Source organism: Sinocyclocheilus rhinocerous, unplaced genomic scaffold (genome assembly GCF_001515625.1).
Source record: "Sinocyclocheilus rhinocerous isolate Xijiao unplaced genomic scaffold, SAMN03320098_v1.1 scaffold2159, whole genome shotgun sequence".
In the NCBI taxonomy this organism is placed as follows: Eukaryota; Metazoa; Chordata; class Actinopteri; order Cypriniformes; family Cyprinidae; genus Sinocyclocheilus; species Sinocyclocheilus rhinocerous.
In genome coordinates, this window is record NW_015645106.1 from 2000 (window position 1) to 17818 (window position 15819).

General features: G+C 36.0%; 1 protein-coding gene across 1 annotated transcript in view; it reads left to right on the top strand.

The window, feature by feature from the left end:
- The first annotated feature begins 12634 nt into the window (after positions 1-12634).
- The window catches only part of LOC107705816 (activin receptor type-2A-like), a 27746-nt gene continuing 24561 nt past the window's right edge, over positions 12635-15819 (top strand). The window contains exon 1 of the mRNA XM_016509286.1: positions 12635-13419. Coding sequence (XP_016364772.1) covers positions 13365-13419 — 55 coding nt within the window. The 5' untranslated portion in view covers positions 12635-13364. The remainder of the gene's footprint in view (positions 13420-15819) is intronic.

Sequence of the window (15819 nt, forward strand, 5' to 3'; positions counted from 1 at the left end):
AACTTCAAGTTGACTTTAGCTCTTGATGAATGTCCTGTTCATTTTGTTGTCATTGTGTACATAATCAAATAAATACTGTTAAAATGTCAGAGTAGTATTCTGAATGTCAGTTTTATGCTTTAATAGAAATGCTTCCTTTAATTACAACGCATGCATATTCATTTATCAAAACATTGTACTGTACATCAGCTATGAGCCATTTGACATGCCCACAATTAATCAGTCCCAAGAGTCTAATTAAGGAAAAGTTGAGTTGAGTCGTCACTGAAGATGATATCAGAAGCTCTCAGAATCAGGAGGTCTTGACCCGTTCTACATCCAGACATGAGTTTGATGAATTCAGTCATATCCATAATGAGGAACTGCAGATGTATTGTGGGATTCTTTATGACTTCTGGGAATGAACACTTTAGAGTATAAACCAGGAATTAATGATCTTTGATCCACATGAGATAAACTTCACCCAGCCAAAACCTGACACAAATTAGCAGTAATTTAATACAGAGCGCCTGTCTGGAACCATAGAAGCACTTTAGACGACAGAAATACGCTGTGTTTGTGTATGCATGTGTTTGTGTGTGTGTTTGTGTGCACAATAATTGCCGACTGATTGCTCTCAATGGTCTGTCCAGTGAAGACAACAGAAAGATTTGATCATATCTTCAGTTCCTTGCAGACAGTTTCGGGGTTGACGCTTGTTCTGCAGAATTTGGATGGGAAGTACACTAATATAGCTTAGCATTACTATAGTGTTACCGGATTTTATGCAAAAGCGTCACCACATTATATTACCACAATGCATTATCTTTTACTTTTCTGCATGCTTCCATTTTTATGGTTTCTTATATAGTCCACAAACTGGAGCCTGGCAGACATTTGATTGTGGATCAACCTGGAAAACCCAAGCTGTTAATCACAGTTTGTCGAATAGAGGTAAGCTATTACCTTTCTAAGCAATCAAATGGTAAAACAGGTAAAAAGATCTCACTGACATTCTGTACATCTCACATGAGACAGTAAGAAAATACTCAGCAATGCATAAAACCACTTTGAACCAGATAGCAACCGCTTAGCAATGCCCTGCCATAGCAAATAAAAACTATAGGCAAAGATTACACCAATACAGGAATATATTCAATCCAACAGTCGCAATGAGATGCACGTATACTTAACATATACTGCAAATGCATTAAAAATACAAACTCTGAACCATATGACATCTAACTAAGAGTCACAACAGCAGCAGCTTCAGCATAAATTAAGTAGTGAAATGTAAAAAAAAATACTTTTTTTTTTTCAAGCTGCAATGCATGATGGGAACTTGCACAACATTGTGCAATGTGAAATAGTTTGTTCAGATGACTCAGTTTGGAAAGTTGGGACAACATTTAGACACGTTTTGAACAAATACCTGAGTATCTAAGATCAACAAAACAACTTTTGATAGAAACAAAAGTATTCTTGTTCAGTTCACACAATATAATAATCCGACTCCTTTTACTAAAAAAACACTTTGTTGAAGCTACTTTATTTACATTTGTTAGAAAACAACTGTTAGAACTTTTACTAGTTTTTTTACGGTCTCAAATTATATTTATTTCTAAAGTGTTTTATACAATACAGATTGTTCAAGGCAGCTTCACATTAATAAACAGGAAAATAACAGTGTTAATCTTGTAAAATTCTTCAATTATAAATCAAATTCAATTTCAGCTGTAAAGCAGTGCTAGAGAAGACAATACTGTCATTATCCATCTCAGTTCTATTCACTGTGTCCTCATCCAATAGTGTCAGTGCAGTTGAATCAGTAATAATACTGATTACTAATTTTCTTTTAATTTTTATTTTACAGTGAGTTTTGCTTGGCTGAGTTTCTTTTAAACATCTAGTTTTCTTTGCTCTGACCCCCCATGCAAACTATGGAGTTTGCTTAGATAAAGTGTGAGTTGCACGACACATTTGGTCCGAGCATGAAGAGCGTGACGGCTCTCGGTGTGGAGCGGAGCTGCTGCTGATTGATGAAGTGGGAGCTGTTAGCTGGAGAATGATGTTTGTTGGCTGGCTGTGGTCACATCCATCTGTGGATAATTCATCTGGAGAGATTCCAGGTCTGTTACAATGATGCACTTAAACCTGTTAAGCTCCAGATCCCAAATCCAGGACACTCAATAGCTCAGAGAGTCCGTCTGATACCTCACACTCCACTGTCACAGCCCTCCTCTTTAACTCCACACGAGTCAATACTGCGGCGCCACTCGGACAGACCTCCATCACTCATGATCTGACGCTCTGCTCGCTCCGTCTTCTGCCGTGTGTGTGTAACATTAGATGCTTTTTCCTGTGGACCGTCCTTCCGTCCTCATGCTCTGAGCTCAGTTCTGACCCACTGTTCTCAGTCAGAGTGACCACATTAACTCCACTGACCTGTTAACCAGTGTTCATAAAACAGACCCATTTACACAGTGTAATGGAAGGACCGGATCTCAAGGACTGACACTAGAACTACACTAGATAGATAGATAGATAGATAGACAGATAGCTATCTATTCAAGAGATTCGTTCAAAAACTCTGGACGAAACAATTCATTAAAAGATATAAATATTTTTAAATAGACTCATTTATTACATTAAATAAAACATTTTGTCAGAAGCTTGAGTAAATTAGCCTGCATATTATTTTGTTTGGTTGTCTAATATTTTGTTTTCAGAATCGTGAGAGAACCGTGATCTATATTCTAAAAATCAAATTGGCTAATAAAAAAATACATATCTTTTTATGGCCTATAAACCTTCAAACTTCAATTTTTAAACAACCTTTTCACTTTCAGACAACTCAAAACTTTTGAAACAAGGCTTTGTCAAGCCAACATTTAAGGTTTTGTTTTGATAAACTTTTGTAGTTAGTTATATGGAAAGAAAAAAAATCTTTGAATTTCGATTCATTTTAGATCTACTTCCTGCATCCGAACTGCAGATCTGCGTCATGTTTGCCACCTCAATTCAAATTCCTGAATTTTAATTTGTAAGTTAAGCTGGAATTTAAAAACCATAGTCCTAGGTTGTTGTGTGCGGTTGCCAGGGTGTTGCTATCCAGATGCTGTTCTAGGTTCTAGCTCGTTTCTATGCTGTTGCTATGTGGTTGTTAGGGTGTTCTAAGCCGTTTCCTCCTGCTCTCTGCAGGACGTATGGCTCGAGTCTCTCCTTCAGTTTAAAATCATTAGTCTGATGACTTCAGTCTGAAAACTGCAGCCAGACGAATGTTGCAGGGAGTTTGGTACTCAGGGTTTGTTCAAAACACTGCCTCTCTGTTAGAGCAATATTAATAGTGATGCCTAACTTCGCAAACACCACTAATAAAGTTGAAGACAATCTGTAAAGTGTCTCTGGCGCGCAGCACAGGTCTGAGCAGCAAATAAAATCCCCAGGCAGCAGAAGTGATGGCAGCGGGCCACGGGGCAACTGCCTGATCCAGGTTTTTTTTTACAGCTTGTCCTGATGTAGGGAAATAGTTTGCATTTTTGGAGTTGAGCCTGGACTGTGTGTGTGTGTGTGTGTGTGTGTGTGTGTGTGTCTGTGTGTGTGTGTGTGTGTCTGTGTGTGTGTGTGTGTGTCTGTGTGTGTGTGTGTGTGTCTGTGTGTGTGTGTGTGTGTCTGTGTGTGTGTGTGTGTGTCTGTGTGTGTGTGTGTGTGTCCACACACACACACACACAAACCTGTTTTCCTGGTTATGATAGTCACATTATCCAAAGTTGACTCCTGCTTTTATGTTCAGTTCTTGACTGTTTATAAAGTCAAGCGTCTGCATCAGTTACAGCTATACAGTCGTGTGTTTTTCATTCATAATGCTTCTTTCCTCCTCGGATGGCAGTAGATCATCATAAACACGCTGACAGCCGACTCGTTCATCTCATCTGCTTGATATTCAGTGATCCTGAGACATACTAAAGTCACAGCCAAATCAACACGTCTGATGGCTCAATCATCGTGATACTGTGATACAGTTACATCAGCTGAAAGATGATTCAGATCTCCAAAACACATTCTCACTGAGTGCAGTGCTGTAAACAGATTGGCTTTTTGGCAAGAAGAATGAAGATGGTGAAACCTTGGTTAAACATCTAAAACAGGTTGTAGGTTTGAATCCCATAAGCGCTGCTCAAGGTGTAAAAAAAACAACACTTAACCCTGCTCAAGGGTCATTGTCTCTGTAGTAAGTGCACCGTAACTCACTTTGTTTAAAGAAAAAACACCAGAAAGGCAACATTTCCAATGTTTATTTCTTTTAAGGCAGCTTTTTTTTTTTTTGTTTGGCTTGATGTACTTACTAACTAATCTAAACTAAAACTGAAATAAAAAAGAATAAAAACTAAACAAACATAAATAAAAGAAACAAAAAATACAACAACATTACGAGAACTTAAATTTGAATTAAAATGGAAAATAGTTTTAAAAAATTTAAATATTAATAAATACTATAATACTGTATTGATGATACTATAATAATACTGTACAGATATTGAACAACAGGAGTGCTGTTAGTGGGAAGGACATTTGTGAACGGTGGAGACGGTATCAATCACCCCGCGGTGCGAACAAACAGATTCATCCAGTCATAAAATAATTTTGCATGTGCATGCAGGTACATCAATCAAAGTAGTTTGTGTGCGAGCAGAATATCTCACATAAAACTTTATGTATGCATAAGCACAAGCTAAAAATACAATCATTTGCATGGTTATCTATAACCATCTGGTCTTTTCACAATCACTTCGATTGTTGATTAGAGTGTTTCTGTTCACAGCTCTCGTTCGACAGCACTGGTCATGTCAGCACACGATTATGTCAGGAATCCATGTGTGTGTGTGTGTGTGTGCGCATGTGTTTATAAACAGGAATCACATGATGTGTGTGCTGTAGGGGATTTGTTTAAAATCAGATGAGCTTGATCTCTGTCTATGGGAGCCTGACGCCACTGTGACTGGCACATCTCGCTTTATCTGTTGAGTAACACAGTGTGTGTGTGTGTGTGAGAGACAGAGAGAAAGAGAGAGAGAGAGAGAGAGTGTGTGTGTAATGTAAGCTTATATGAACCCACTAAACTTTTTGTGTTTACTTGAAGTAGATGTGAATATTAATGGTAGATGATGTTATTTAAAATGATATTTTAGGAGTGTAGAAGGATGGATGAGGTCATTCTAGTACAGTTGCATTAAAATAACTGCACATGAGAATGTATGAACAGGCCTCGGGATGAAATGCAGCTGAAGCACCCCGTGACCCTTACACTACATGCATGCTCTACAGATTTTTGAAAGTCTGTAAAAACTAAAACCGCTCCTCATGTGATTCGGTGTGATAGTCAATATTTAGTTCTGACTTACATAAGGAGAGTTTCACTTTCACAAACCGGACACACAAACCTTGTGAACTGGACCAAAGTGGCAGCACATTGTGTACTTGCACTTTTTATGCACTATGCAATATTTAGACACTTAAGTCACACTTTAAAGCTGTCTGAATGCATTAGATGGCAAAACAAATCCAGTCAAGTGGCATTTAATGAAAAGAAACAAGCACAAGCACACTTCATGAGAAAAACATGTTTGCTAGTTTGCTAGATTTAAGACCATTGAAAATGAAGGCAAAAACTCTACCACATTGTGGTTGTCAAACGTTGAACATGTTCATAGTTAATGTCAATGAAGTCTATAATACTTGAAAAAGCTCTCCACAAGGATTCCCATATATCTCAACAGATAAACTGAGTTTCTAAAAGGATGCAATTTAAATTCAGTTATTGAAATGGAGAAAAATGTTTTGGGATTTTGGGATTTCTTCCCGTGTTTTAGGACATATAGTAAAGTTTCTGAACACCTATTGATGCATAAACATGGATTTTACTAAACATTTCCGCAGTGTAGTTTCAGTTAATGCTTTTGGGCAGGTTTTGAGTTCTAATGGACTCTGATCTCAAAAGATCAATAAAAATTTAATTTCTCATCATATGGGACTTTTAAATAAAAACATGGATCTACAGAAAGGCCATGACCTCTGTCACACCCTTCATCATGAACACACACACACACACACACACACACCCTGCTACTCCCACATCCAGTGGCTACAGATCGACCTGACTGTGCATTCAGACGGAGGGAGTGGAGCAAAAAAAGAAAGAATGCAAGAAAATTCCCACATCAAACAGACAAATAACTGGAATTACATTTTCCAATGAACCCATGACAGAAACTTCCAGAAATGCTGAATACAAAGCTTTAGGCAAACACTACAATGTAAAGAGATCGACGTGTGCAATGACTTGAACAGAGAGTACAGACTCCGTTAGCAGTACTAGAGTCAATCGTGTCATTTCTATTCACTGTTTCTGTCTATTCTTGATGAACGTCTGGATCTGTATACGATTAAACAAGATTAAACAATATTACATTTAGATCCATGTTCAAGAAAAACAAAGTTTCTGAGAGTGAACAGGTTCAGTCAGAAGATGTGTTAAAGTGTTTTACATGTTTGTATTTTAGCCCTCATAAAGATTTGCAAGTGCAGAACATGCAGTAACAGTAAAAGATATCTGTCATTGAGTCTGTCAGTTCAGTGCCTGCAGGACAGTTTCCTAATTTCCTGAATGTGTATCCAGTCCAGAATTACCATTAAACCTGAGGGTGAATTCCTGTGTGCAGTCGGGAACGATGCCAAATGATGCTTTGCACTGTAAAGCACAAAATGCGCCTGTGTACTATCTGTAGTATAAATACTATATTAGACTTGTAGCATGGCCCTGGTTGCTAGGGAGTTCTGGGTGGTTGCTAAAGTAGGTGTCTTTCTAGTCCAAGTCAAACAGGCCCAGCGCCAAGCCTGATGAGATGATATTCTGGTAACACACACCTCTTCTCAACAAGCTGTGGGATTTAATGAATCATGCATGTCAGTAACACATGCAGAATGAATTATGTGCAGAGGTTTATTACTTAGTGTTAGAGGTTGTTCAAAACACTAAGTATAAGCAATTGTAACAGTCATGACTGAATGTTTTTTAGAGAGACAGAGAGAGAAAAACAGCATGTTTTAATTCCTCGTCATGATTCTTACGGTAACTGTACTGTACTGTAATGTACTATATTCGCCCTGTTGTCATTATCACATGACCTACCAGCGTCAGCTGCGTCGCGTCGCGTCACTCTCATTCATAAATCCTCTCCTTTTGGCCTCATAGTAAAGTATCCATCGTATGCACACTTCAGAATCACGTCAGAAGTAGTAAAGGTCATCCGTGTACTTTTTGCCTGCTCTTTTATGAGTACTGTGAATTTGGACATACTTCTTTTGTCACATAGCATTTTAAACTCTTTCAATCTCATAATATAGGACAACACCAAGCTTATTTGAGTTCAATGTCAAAATCTCTTTAAATTATGTTTTATTTTGTTTTTTACATTTTATTTTACCTTCCCTTAAGTGTGTAATATAGCTGTTTGTGCATGAAAACATCTGCAAAGCTGCAAGGCAAAGTCCATGCCAACCCATAAAGAAAAATATATTTTCAAATATTTTTTAAATATATTTCAAAATGCACAAAAAGCCCAAAAATATATTTGCTAAAATATGTTTCAAAATATATTTATGTAAATTAATTTTTTTAATATTGAATATTTTTAAAAGCATATATAAAAATTTATTTAGCCTTATATGTTTTAATCCAAGAGTATACATTCATATCTGTAACATATGTGAAGATATAAAACACTTTTGAATTAAATTCAGCAAGGAACATACTTTACATTGTTCCCCAAAAAATTGCAAAAAAATAAATAAATAATAACATTATTACTTCATTATAAATCCAGTTCTGATTTCTAGTAGGCTAACCACATTTGCATTAACAATCGACATGTTTTTTTTTTCCCCCCATGAATTGCATTTTGAAATATATTTTGTATATGAAAGTTGAACCTAAATATTTTTTTGTATTCAAAAATATATTCTTTGAGCTTCACTGTTTACAACATGTATTTATTTAGTATATTCTAGCGGATATACAATTATAAACTTAAATGAGCATAATTTGGACACTTGCTTGTTTCTCCTAGACAGGACAGAGACTGAATGGAAAGCGCTTCTGTTGAAAACAAACCCAGTAATCTCTGTGTTTTCACTTCAGCAGAGATTTTTAACAATGTTTCACAATGTGGTCAGCTTTTTTGGACACGGTCTGCAATCAAAAGTCAGAGATCTTAATTTGAACCCAAACATTACTCTTCAAATGACCTGAACTGCTCCACATTCATTTTATAGCTCTGTACTTTTACTGTCATTTGAGTCTGTTTTATTTCTACTGAGGATTTTTAAGATAAACAACTCACTTAATAAGACATAAGTGTGAACTCCGTTAAAGTCTTATGAGCTCTGAAAGAGCAACATCTGATCAACAAATCTTTACAGTTTCTGTTCACCCCACTTTCTGTCTCTGTCTGTGTTTTAGCATGCCCGGATCTATGATCATTAGATTACCACTCCCTAGCATTTTAATTGACTCTAATAACAAAATCCTCAATCTGTCAGATATTGAAAACAGTGAAAATCTTTGCTGCATTGTGCAATTTCTTTGGCAATAGCAGCACCAAATGTAATAGCACAAATAATGACTGTTTTCAGACAGGTTTCCCCAAGCACTGTTCTCATCCGTCAGGGTCTGATGGGTAATAAACATTTTCTGCACGCTATTTCATGACTAAATTGTTTATGGCACTTTTGATCGGAGCTGACTGTTTCAGAAATGTGCTTGTTGAAGGTATGTTGAAGCATGTCGAAGCAAGATGAAGGTAAACAGAGTTGCAAGGCTTGAGCTCGAGGTTTGACTCTAGCACTAAAAGCCACCTGGACACTTTCTAAATGAAGTGAGTGATGAACGGATGAGGTGATGGAGGGGTGCTGGAAGTACAGTCACGGTGGTGAGGTCAGCAGCTGTTTATATACTCTTGCGTAACGATTGACAGGATTAGATGAACTCGCTCCTGAACCTTCTTCGTTTAGCACCTCATCACATGTGTGCTCTAAATGCATGGTTGCAAGTTAAAAAATCAAATTTATCGATTTAATGAAACCTTTCAAATACTTGAGTTCTCAATGCTGATCATACATCAACTTAATATTTTCAAATTTAAACTCAAATTTCTGCCTTAATTAAATTTAAATTCTATTGATGAAATTGTCTTGATAACTCGGATTTCTTGTATTTGATAAATGTATTTTTAGTTCCCAGCATGCTTTGCATAGCACTATGTAAGGAGAGTAAAAGTTCAAATGAAGCTTTGTATATGTCTTTTAGTAAAGAGAAAGACCTGTCAGTGTTTAATGCTGTTATGCTTGATATTTAAAAGAGTTTGTTTGTGTTGTGCTGAAGAGTAGAGCTCATGGTTAGATTATGGGTTGATACATGAAGGTTTACATCATCTGTATGAGCAATGATTGTGATAATGTTAGACAAATGTAATGTCTTATTTGTCCATTCAATTTAAATGCAAAATAAATCACATTTACATGTGATTTTAACTGAAATACATGGGGTTAATTACACTCAAAAACATACAAAACTTTCAGAAGGTATTAATATGTACTTTTATGTTGTGTTTTGGTCATTTTGACCAGGAGAGATTTTTGTCTTGAAAATACTAGTAATTTTTTTGTTATTATTGCAATTTTTTTGCTACACTCATGGTTTTTCTAGTCAAATCTGGCCAACAAAAATTGTTTGTAAATATTACCAAATATTGGATTCTATCTTTTTTATCAACTTATTTTCTCTTGATTAGCACAGGTTTTGTATTTCTTTCTGGAACTGACTGATCGTAGGCCTCATTGATCTGAGCTTATTCACCTCAGTTTCACAGTGAACATTGCCAAAATTATCCTCAAATAATTCATTTTTCACTGAAAACCTGAGGTGCATAAGCTCAGATTAATAAAATGATCAAACGAGTTTCAGAAAGAAACCTTTTTTTTTTGAGCAATCAACTTTAAAGTTTGCGTTTATGCTACAAATTACTGTATTAAGTTCCTCTAACTCACTGTAGTTTACTGGTTGAACATAATTTCATTAGAATTAGTTATTAGTTGTCCTATCATTTCATATATTCTGCTCTAAGAAAACAAAACATTTGGCCACTTAAATTGATCTGAACTGATATCTTCGGGACTTTTCACCCGGTCTACTAGTTTTCCATGTGTGTATTGTTAGGTTTATAGCAGTGTTGACCAGTCTGCTAGATTTATGAGTGAACAGTAAACACGCACCCCAGTCCTGTCTGTCTGTCAGCGCCGGACACTCAGAGATGCTGGTAATATATATTCCTCCCAGAAATATCTCCAGTCAGGGCCAAACAGCTTCTGGCACCTGGTTTTATTACAACAACTAAAGATAACAGACAAACATCCACATAATATTGTCTATTAAAAAAGTACTTAGGCTAATCTTATGTTTTGATTGTTGTATATAAGGACTTTTTTTTATTAAAAATGTATTTATTATTAAAATTATGATATTATTATTTATTAATTTATTTTTGTACATAAATTCATATTAGTCATTTATTTATGCAATTTATATTCAACTATTTTTTTTACATTTATGCGGATGCATTACATTAAAAGGTATTTAAGATCATTAAAAAAATACATAAATTCAGTAAAGTGTGTCTAAATGTTTCAACAGTAGTGTATTTATACCATATATATATATTTCTGTGTGCCCTTAATAACTCAGGCTTTTCCCAATAATAGACTAACTTCAAATGTGCTTGCATCATATCCAAATATCTGCCTAAAATACACTTAAAACAAGTCTAGATCGTTCATTTGAGTTTGTTTACTGAAGGTGTTGTGACACATCTGTTCTTCATCGTTAAAGGATTACCAAAAATTATAATTTTGAAATAATTTAGTCACCATCATGTTTAAACCTGTATGACTTTCTTTCTTCTGTGCAACATTGAGTATTTTTGATCTGCTCTTTTACATGCAATAAAATGGACAATATTCCAAGTCTTCTGAAGCCATATGATGCTTTATGTGAAGGAGACTCAAATGCAAGTTGCTATTAGCAGAAAATGTTGTAATGCATGAGTTGTAAGGACTACTTTTATACTTGAACGGTGTTATTTATTTATGTATTTAAGCTTGACACAGTCAGCCCTCATTCACTTGCCTTATACTGGATATATATTTCTGGCATTTCTCTTCAGTTTGTGTGAACTGAAGGATTATTATTCTGGACGAACCTTTAAAGACAATCGCTCTTTCCCAATTTTTGTCAGTACTGAAGAAATATCTGTTGTGAAATGCTCTCTGTTGATCATCACTTGTTATACTCAGCAAAAAATAAAAAAAACATTTTGCAAGTGCGTCAGCAGCTTTTGTCAGAATTAACCTAAAATTTGTATCCTATAATAATAATAATTGAATATTTATTGATAAAAATCATACTCTTGAGCCTTGGAACCATTACTGGAACCAAATTATTTATTGATACATTTGTTATTGAATTAATGATTAAATAAACATGAATTATGATTAATTTGATTGATAATGGGTTTATAAATCAAATAAAATCAGTACTCCACATGTCCAGTTTGATGTTTATTCAGAATTATTAGCCTACCAAGTTTATAAATACACAACTATGTGAAATAAACACCATTAGCAGCATAATGTTTCCATTTATAGTATAAGAGACTCCTTACATTTCAAAGTAAAGTGTTGGCTTGTTTTTAAACTGCTCTACAATGCTTTCGCAATGGTGTACTGGCTACTGCCAATAAATCTGAACTGGAAAAATCTGAATAAATGCCCCCCCACCTGACAAATCCCGGGTCACCTGATCTCTCTTTGCTCTGATTGGTGGGAGCTATTTACAAGCGTTCTTCCATTGGACAGCTGAGCCGTCAATAACGACGAGTCATCGGGCTGAGGGCGGGGCTTGTAGTAATACGAGCTGGTGCAAACCTCCTTTCTTTCCATTCGAGCTGTCAATCAAATGACTGTTTTCAGTGTTTCGTGTGGAAGCTTAGAAACAGAGTAAACGAGTAGAATGGCACGAAACAGTTGTTATTAAAAATGGGCGGGGACTAGCTGGGTGTAAATAATATTTGTCTTAAATTCACTTGCTCTTATGGATTATCAGTATCATTATTTACGTAAACTGTGAATAACCCTGCTGACGCGGACAGCGCTGTCACATGATATCTGTTACTTTTCTCTGCGCGGATACAGTTGAACCAATCAGAGTCGTTTGCGATTACTAGGTGGTTATTTTTAAAAATCATTTTACAGTTAAGGCGGAGTTTAAATTTCAATATGCATGACACCAATAAATCCTTGTGAAGAACTTATATAAAAAATTACACTTTTAAGTTTTCATATGTTAGTATTAAAACAAAAACCGTCACAATATTTGAATGTTGTGCAAAGGCAATAGCGGTTTTTGTGCCACGCAGCGCCCCCTACAGGAATTAAACGCCTTAACACTCTCCAGCTGGAAATATTGCTGTTCAATGATAGTCTGGAAAAGAGAAGGAGGAGTGGATGAAAGGAGGAGGAGTGGAGGACAGGAAAAAACCTAAACACTCAGTGCTGTTCGCCATGTTGTGTTCAGGACACATGAGAGAATATATGGACGCCTCCGAGGCTTTATTCCAGCATTTACACACACAGAAATGGAGCTGATTTCATCTGATCTGTGACTGATCTTGGATCATTCCGACGAAAAACGCGTCTCAGAGGCGCATCAGGATTTTACGGAGGAATGCATTTTATCCGACACTATAAAACACTGTTTATTTGATTTGTTTTAAATGCTGTTTCTTCGGATCTCAGTGTATTTAAACCCTGAGCTGGATTTATATTCGTGTGTTCTGGAATGAAGATCACGACTCTGATTATATAAATCAAATTTATTCAAAGCATTTTTTTAAAGAACCAGAAGATCACATCGGGATGGTTTTGAACCCGACTGAACCATGAATAGGAATTTTCACCATGCACTCAAAATAATCGCTGTTTCTATATCGATGCTGATCAATGCATAAGCTTCAGGACAGGCTGCTGTCTCTATGTAATACAGTATGATTGCATTAATGTTTGATATTTCATCTATGCAAACAGAAACACACGCACTGACCTCCACACTGAGGATTTGTGAAATCTCTCAAACACTAAACCTCTCTTACAGACTTACACATTGATCCGGACCTGTTTGCTCACAAATAAATGCTTTTGGCAATATTAAAACATTAATTTCAGAGGGAGCGGATTATCAACTGGGATTTATTGCAGTACAAGAATCTGCATTGAAAATGAGGACAGACACCAAACTGGCCTTGGCCATATTCCTCGTGTCCTGTTCATCAGGTGGGTACATGTTTCTGCATTATATATCCATGCATATGCATGTGCATTATATGATTTTATGTCATAAACTGCAGCCTGTTGACCCCAGCATTGCTCATAGATTGTGAGTAACTCCGGCTGTGTCGGATTAATCTAAAGCTTTGGCCAGTGACACAAAGAGCTGCTTGTTACAGCCGTGTGTTGACCTGCGTTACATGTAACTGATGTGGTAACACTTTATTTTAATAAGGTGTCCTTGTTACACATGTTGCATGTGCTTGCTATTATAATAACAATGGATTATGCATAATTACATGCAAGTAACCCAAACCCGTGCATGTAGTTAATTAATATTACTCAGTACTTAGATGTATAATTACATTGTAACAAGGACACAGAGTAACAAAGAGTAACCACTGCTTGTCTGGTGTTGCACTGAAGGGCTCTGCTCATAATATCTGAGGTCCAGTATGATTGTGCAGAACAAAGACGAAGGCCTCAGTATATTCTATAGACCGTTCCCATACCTGAGCACGATTTTTACAGTTTATATTCAGCAGGAATTTGAGCAAGATTTGAGAATGTTCTAAAGAAGTTTTATTTTGAGCTATTGAATCAGATTCATGATAGGTTACACATGTCAATATCAGAAAGTATCTATATATACATTTACTGTTCAGAAGTTTTTTGTTGTTTTTGCAAGCCTTTTTTATACTCATTAACATCTGCATTTATTTGACCAAAATACAGTAAAAACAGCAAAATTGTGAAATATTAATACAATTTAAAATAACTTTTCTATGTGAGTATATGTTTAAATGTATTCTGTGATGCGCAGCTGTATTTTCAGCATCATTCCTCCAGTCTTCAGTGTCACATGATCTTCAGAAATCATTCTAATATGCTGATTTGCTGCTCAAGAAACATTTCTGATTATTATTATGTTGAAAGCAGTTGTGCTGCACAATATTTTTGTGGAAATCTTGATACATTTTATTTTTCAGGATTCGCAGATGAATAGAAAGTTCAAAAGAACAGCATTTATTTGAAATAGAAATCTTTTATAACAATATAAATGACTTTATTTTAATTAAAAAGTACTGACCTCCACTCCAAACGTTTAAACTGTAGTGTGTGCATGCTCATGTAAACATGCTGTAATAATTTAAATTCATTAGTCCTATAGTGCATGAGGAATCTGCATGGCATTGACATTTGACATCTGATGAATGAACAGTTCTCCTTGGGTAGATTTGTAAAATTAAAGGTGCAGCGTTTTCATACATTGCTTCTTTAATCATGTAATAATAATTAATTATTTTAGGTGCCAGGCATTTCTAATGATCTACTCAAATCAATCCTGTAAGTGATGTTTTCACTCTTCTGTAAAGATTCTTTCATGAATTTGCTTAAAAGTACAGTAAACACGTTGTGTTATTAGCTTGGAAATCGTATTTATTCTGAAGATCTTTCCTTTTTTCCTCCAAATAATGCATCATGATTTTGTGGCTGGATTGTTGGAATCTTGATTGTAATTGGCTTTTATAACAAAGTAGGAGGAGCTTTTGTTGTGATCAGCTCATCCACCCACATCTGAAACACCTCAGACCAAACTCTGGAGAGCTTTAGTGTTTGCTGTTGTGTATGTAGAGACGGATAGATGGATAAAGAGGCTAGATAATGAGAAGAACACAGTTTGGTGGGGTCACAGATGAGGGCATCTCATCGGTCTGGATTTGGTCAGATGCTCGTTCAGATTAGACACTGTGATCTTTTTAAAGATGTCCGAACGCTTCACTGCTCAAGGTTACAGAGTCTGACGCCAGAATAACACTAATGCCATTAAAGACCAGTATGCTTTGTCTATCTGACGTGCTGCATTAGAGAGCTTCACCGATGTGTGTTTTACTTTGGCGTATAACTTGAGGAATTCCCTTTTTTTAAGGTGAAGTGTGTAATTTTTTAAATATATACAATCAGTGGTCAGCTGATGTGTTTTTCAGTAGCTGAAACTGATTGAGATATTAGTGGTATATAGGGTTGCAAAAAGGTGGAAAATTTCCAGTAAATTTCAGAAACATTCCAGAAATTTTGGAAACTTTCCAGGATTTTTTTTTTTAATATTCCAGGGATTTTTGGAAATTTACTGGAAATTTTCCACCCCTTTGCAACCCTACTGGTCTATATTTCTAAATGGTCTATCATTAGTAAAAAAGGATATCACTGTCATTATAATTAAATTATTGCCTTTCTGGCACATTACTCCGTTTAAAGCAGTCTGGCATGGGAAACCTGTCTGAAAACAGTAATTTGGTAGCTCTCGTGACGTGCAGAAGTTATCAGAAGCATCAGAAGTGACAGGTGACGGTGTTTACTAAACTCTCTCTCTCTCTCTCTCGCTCTCTCTCTCTCTCTCTCTCT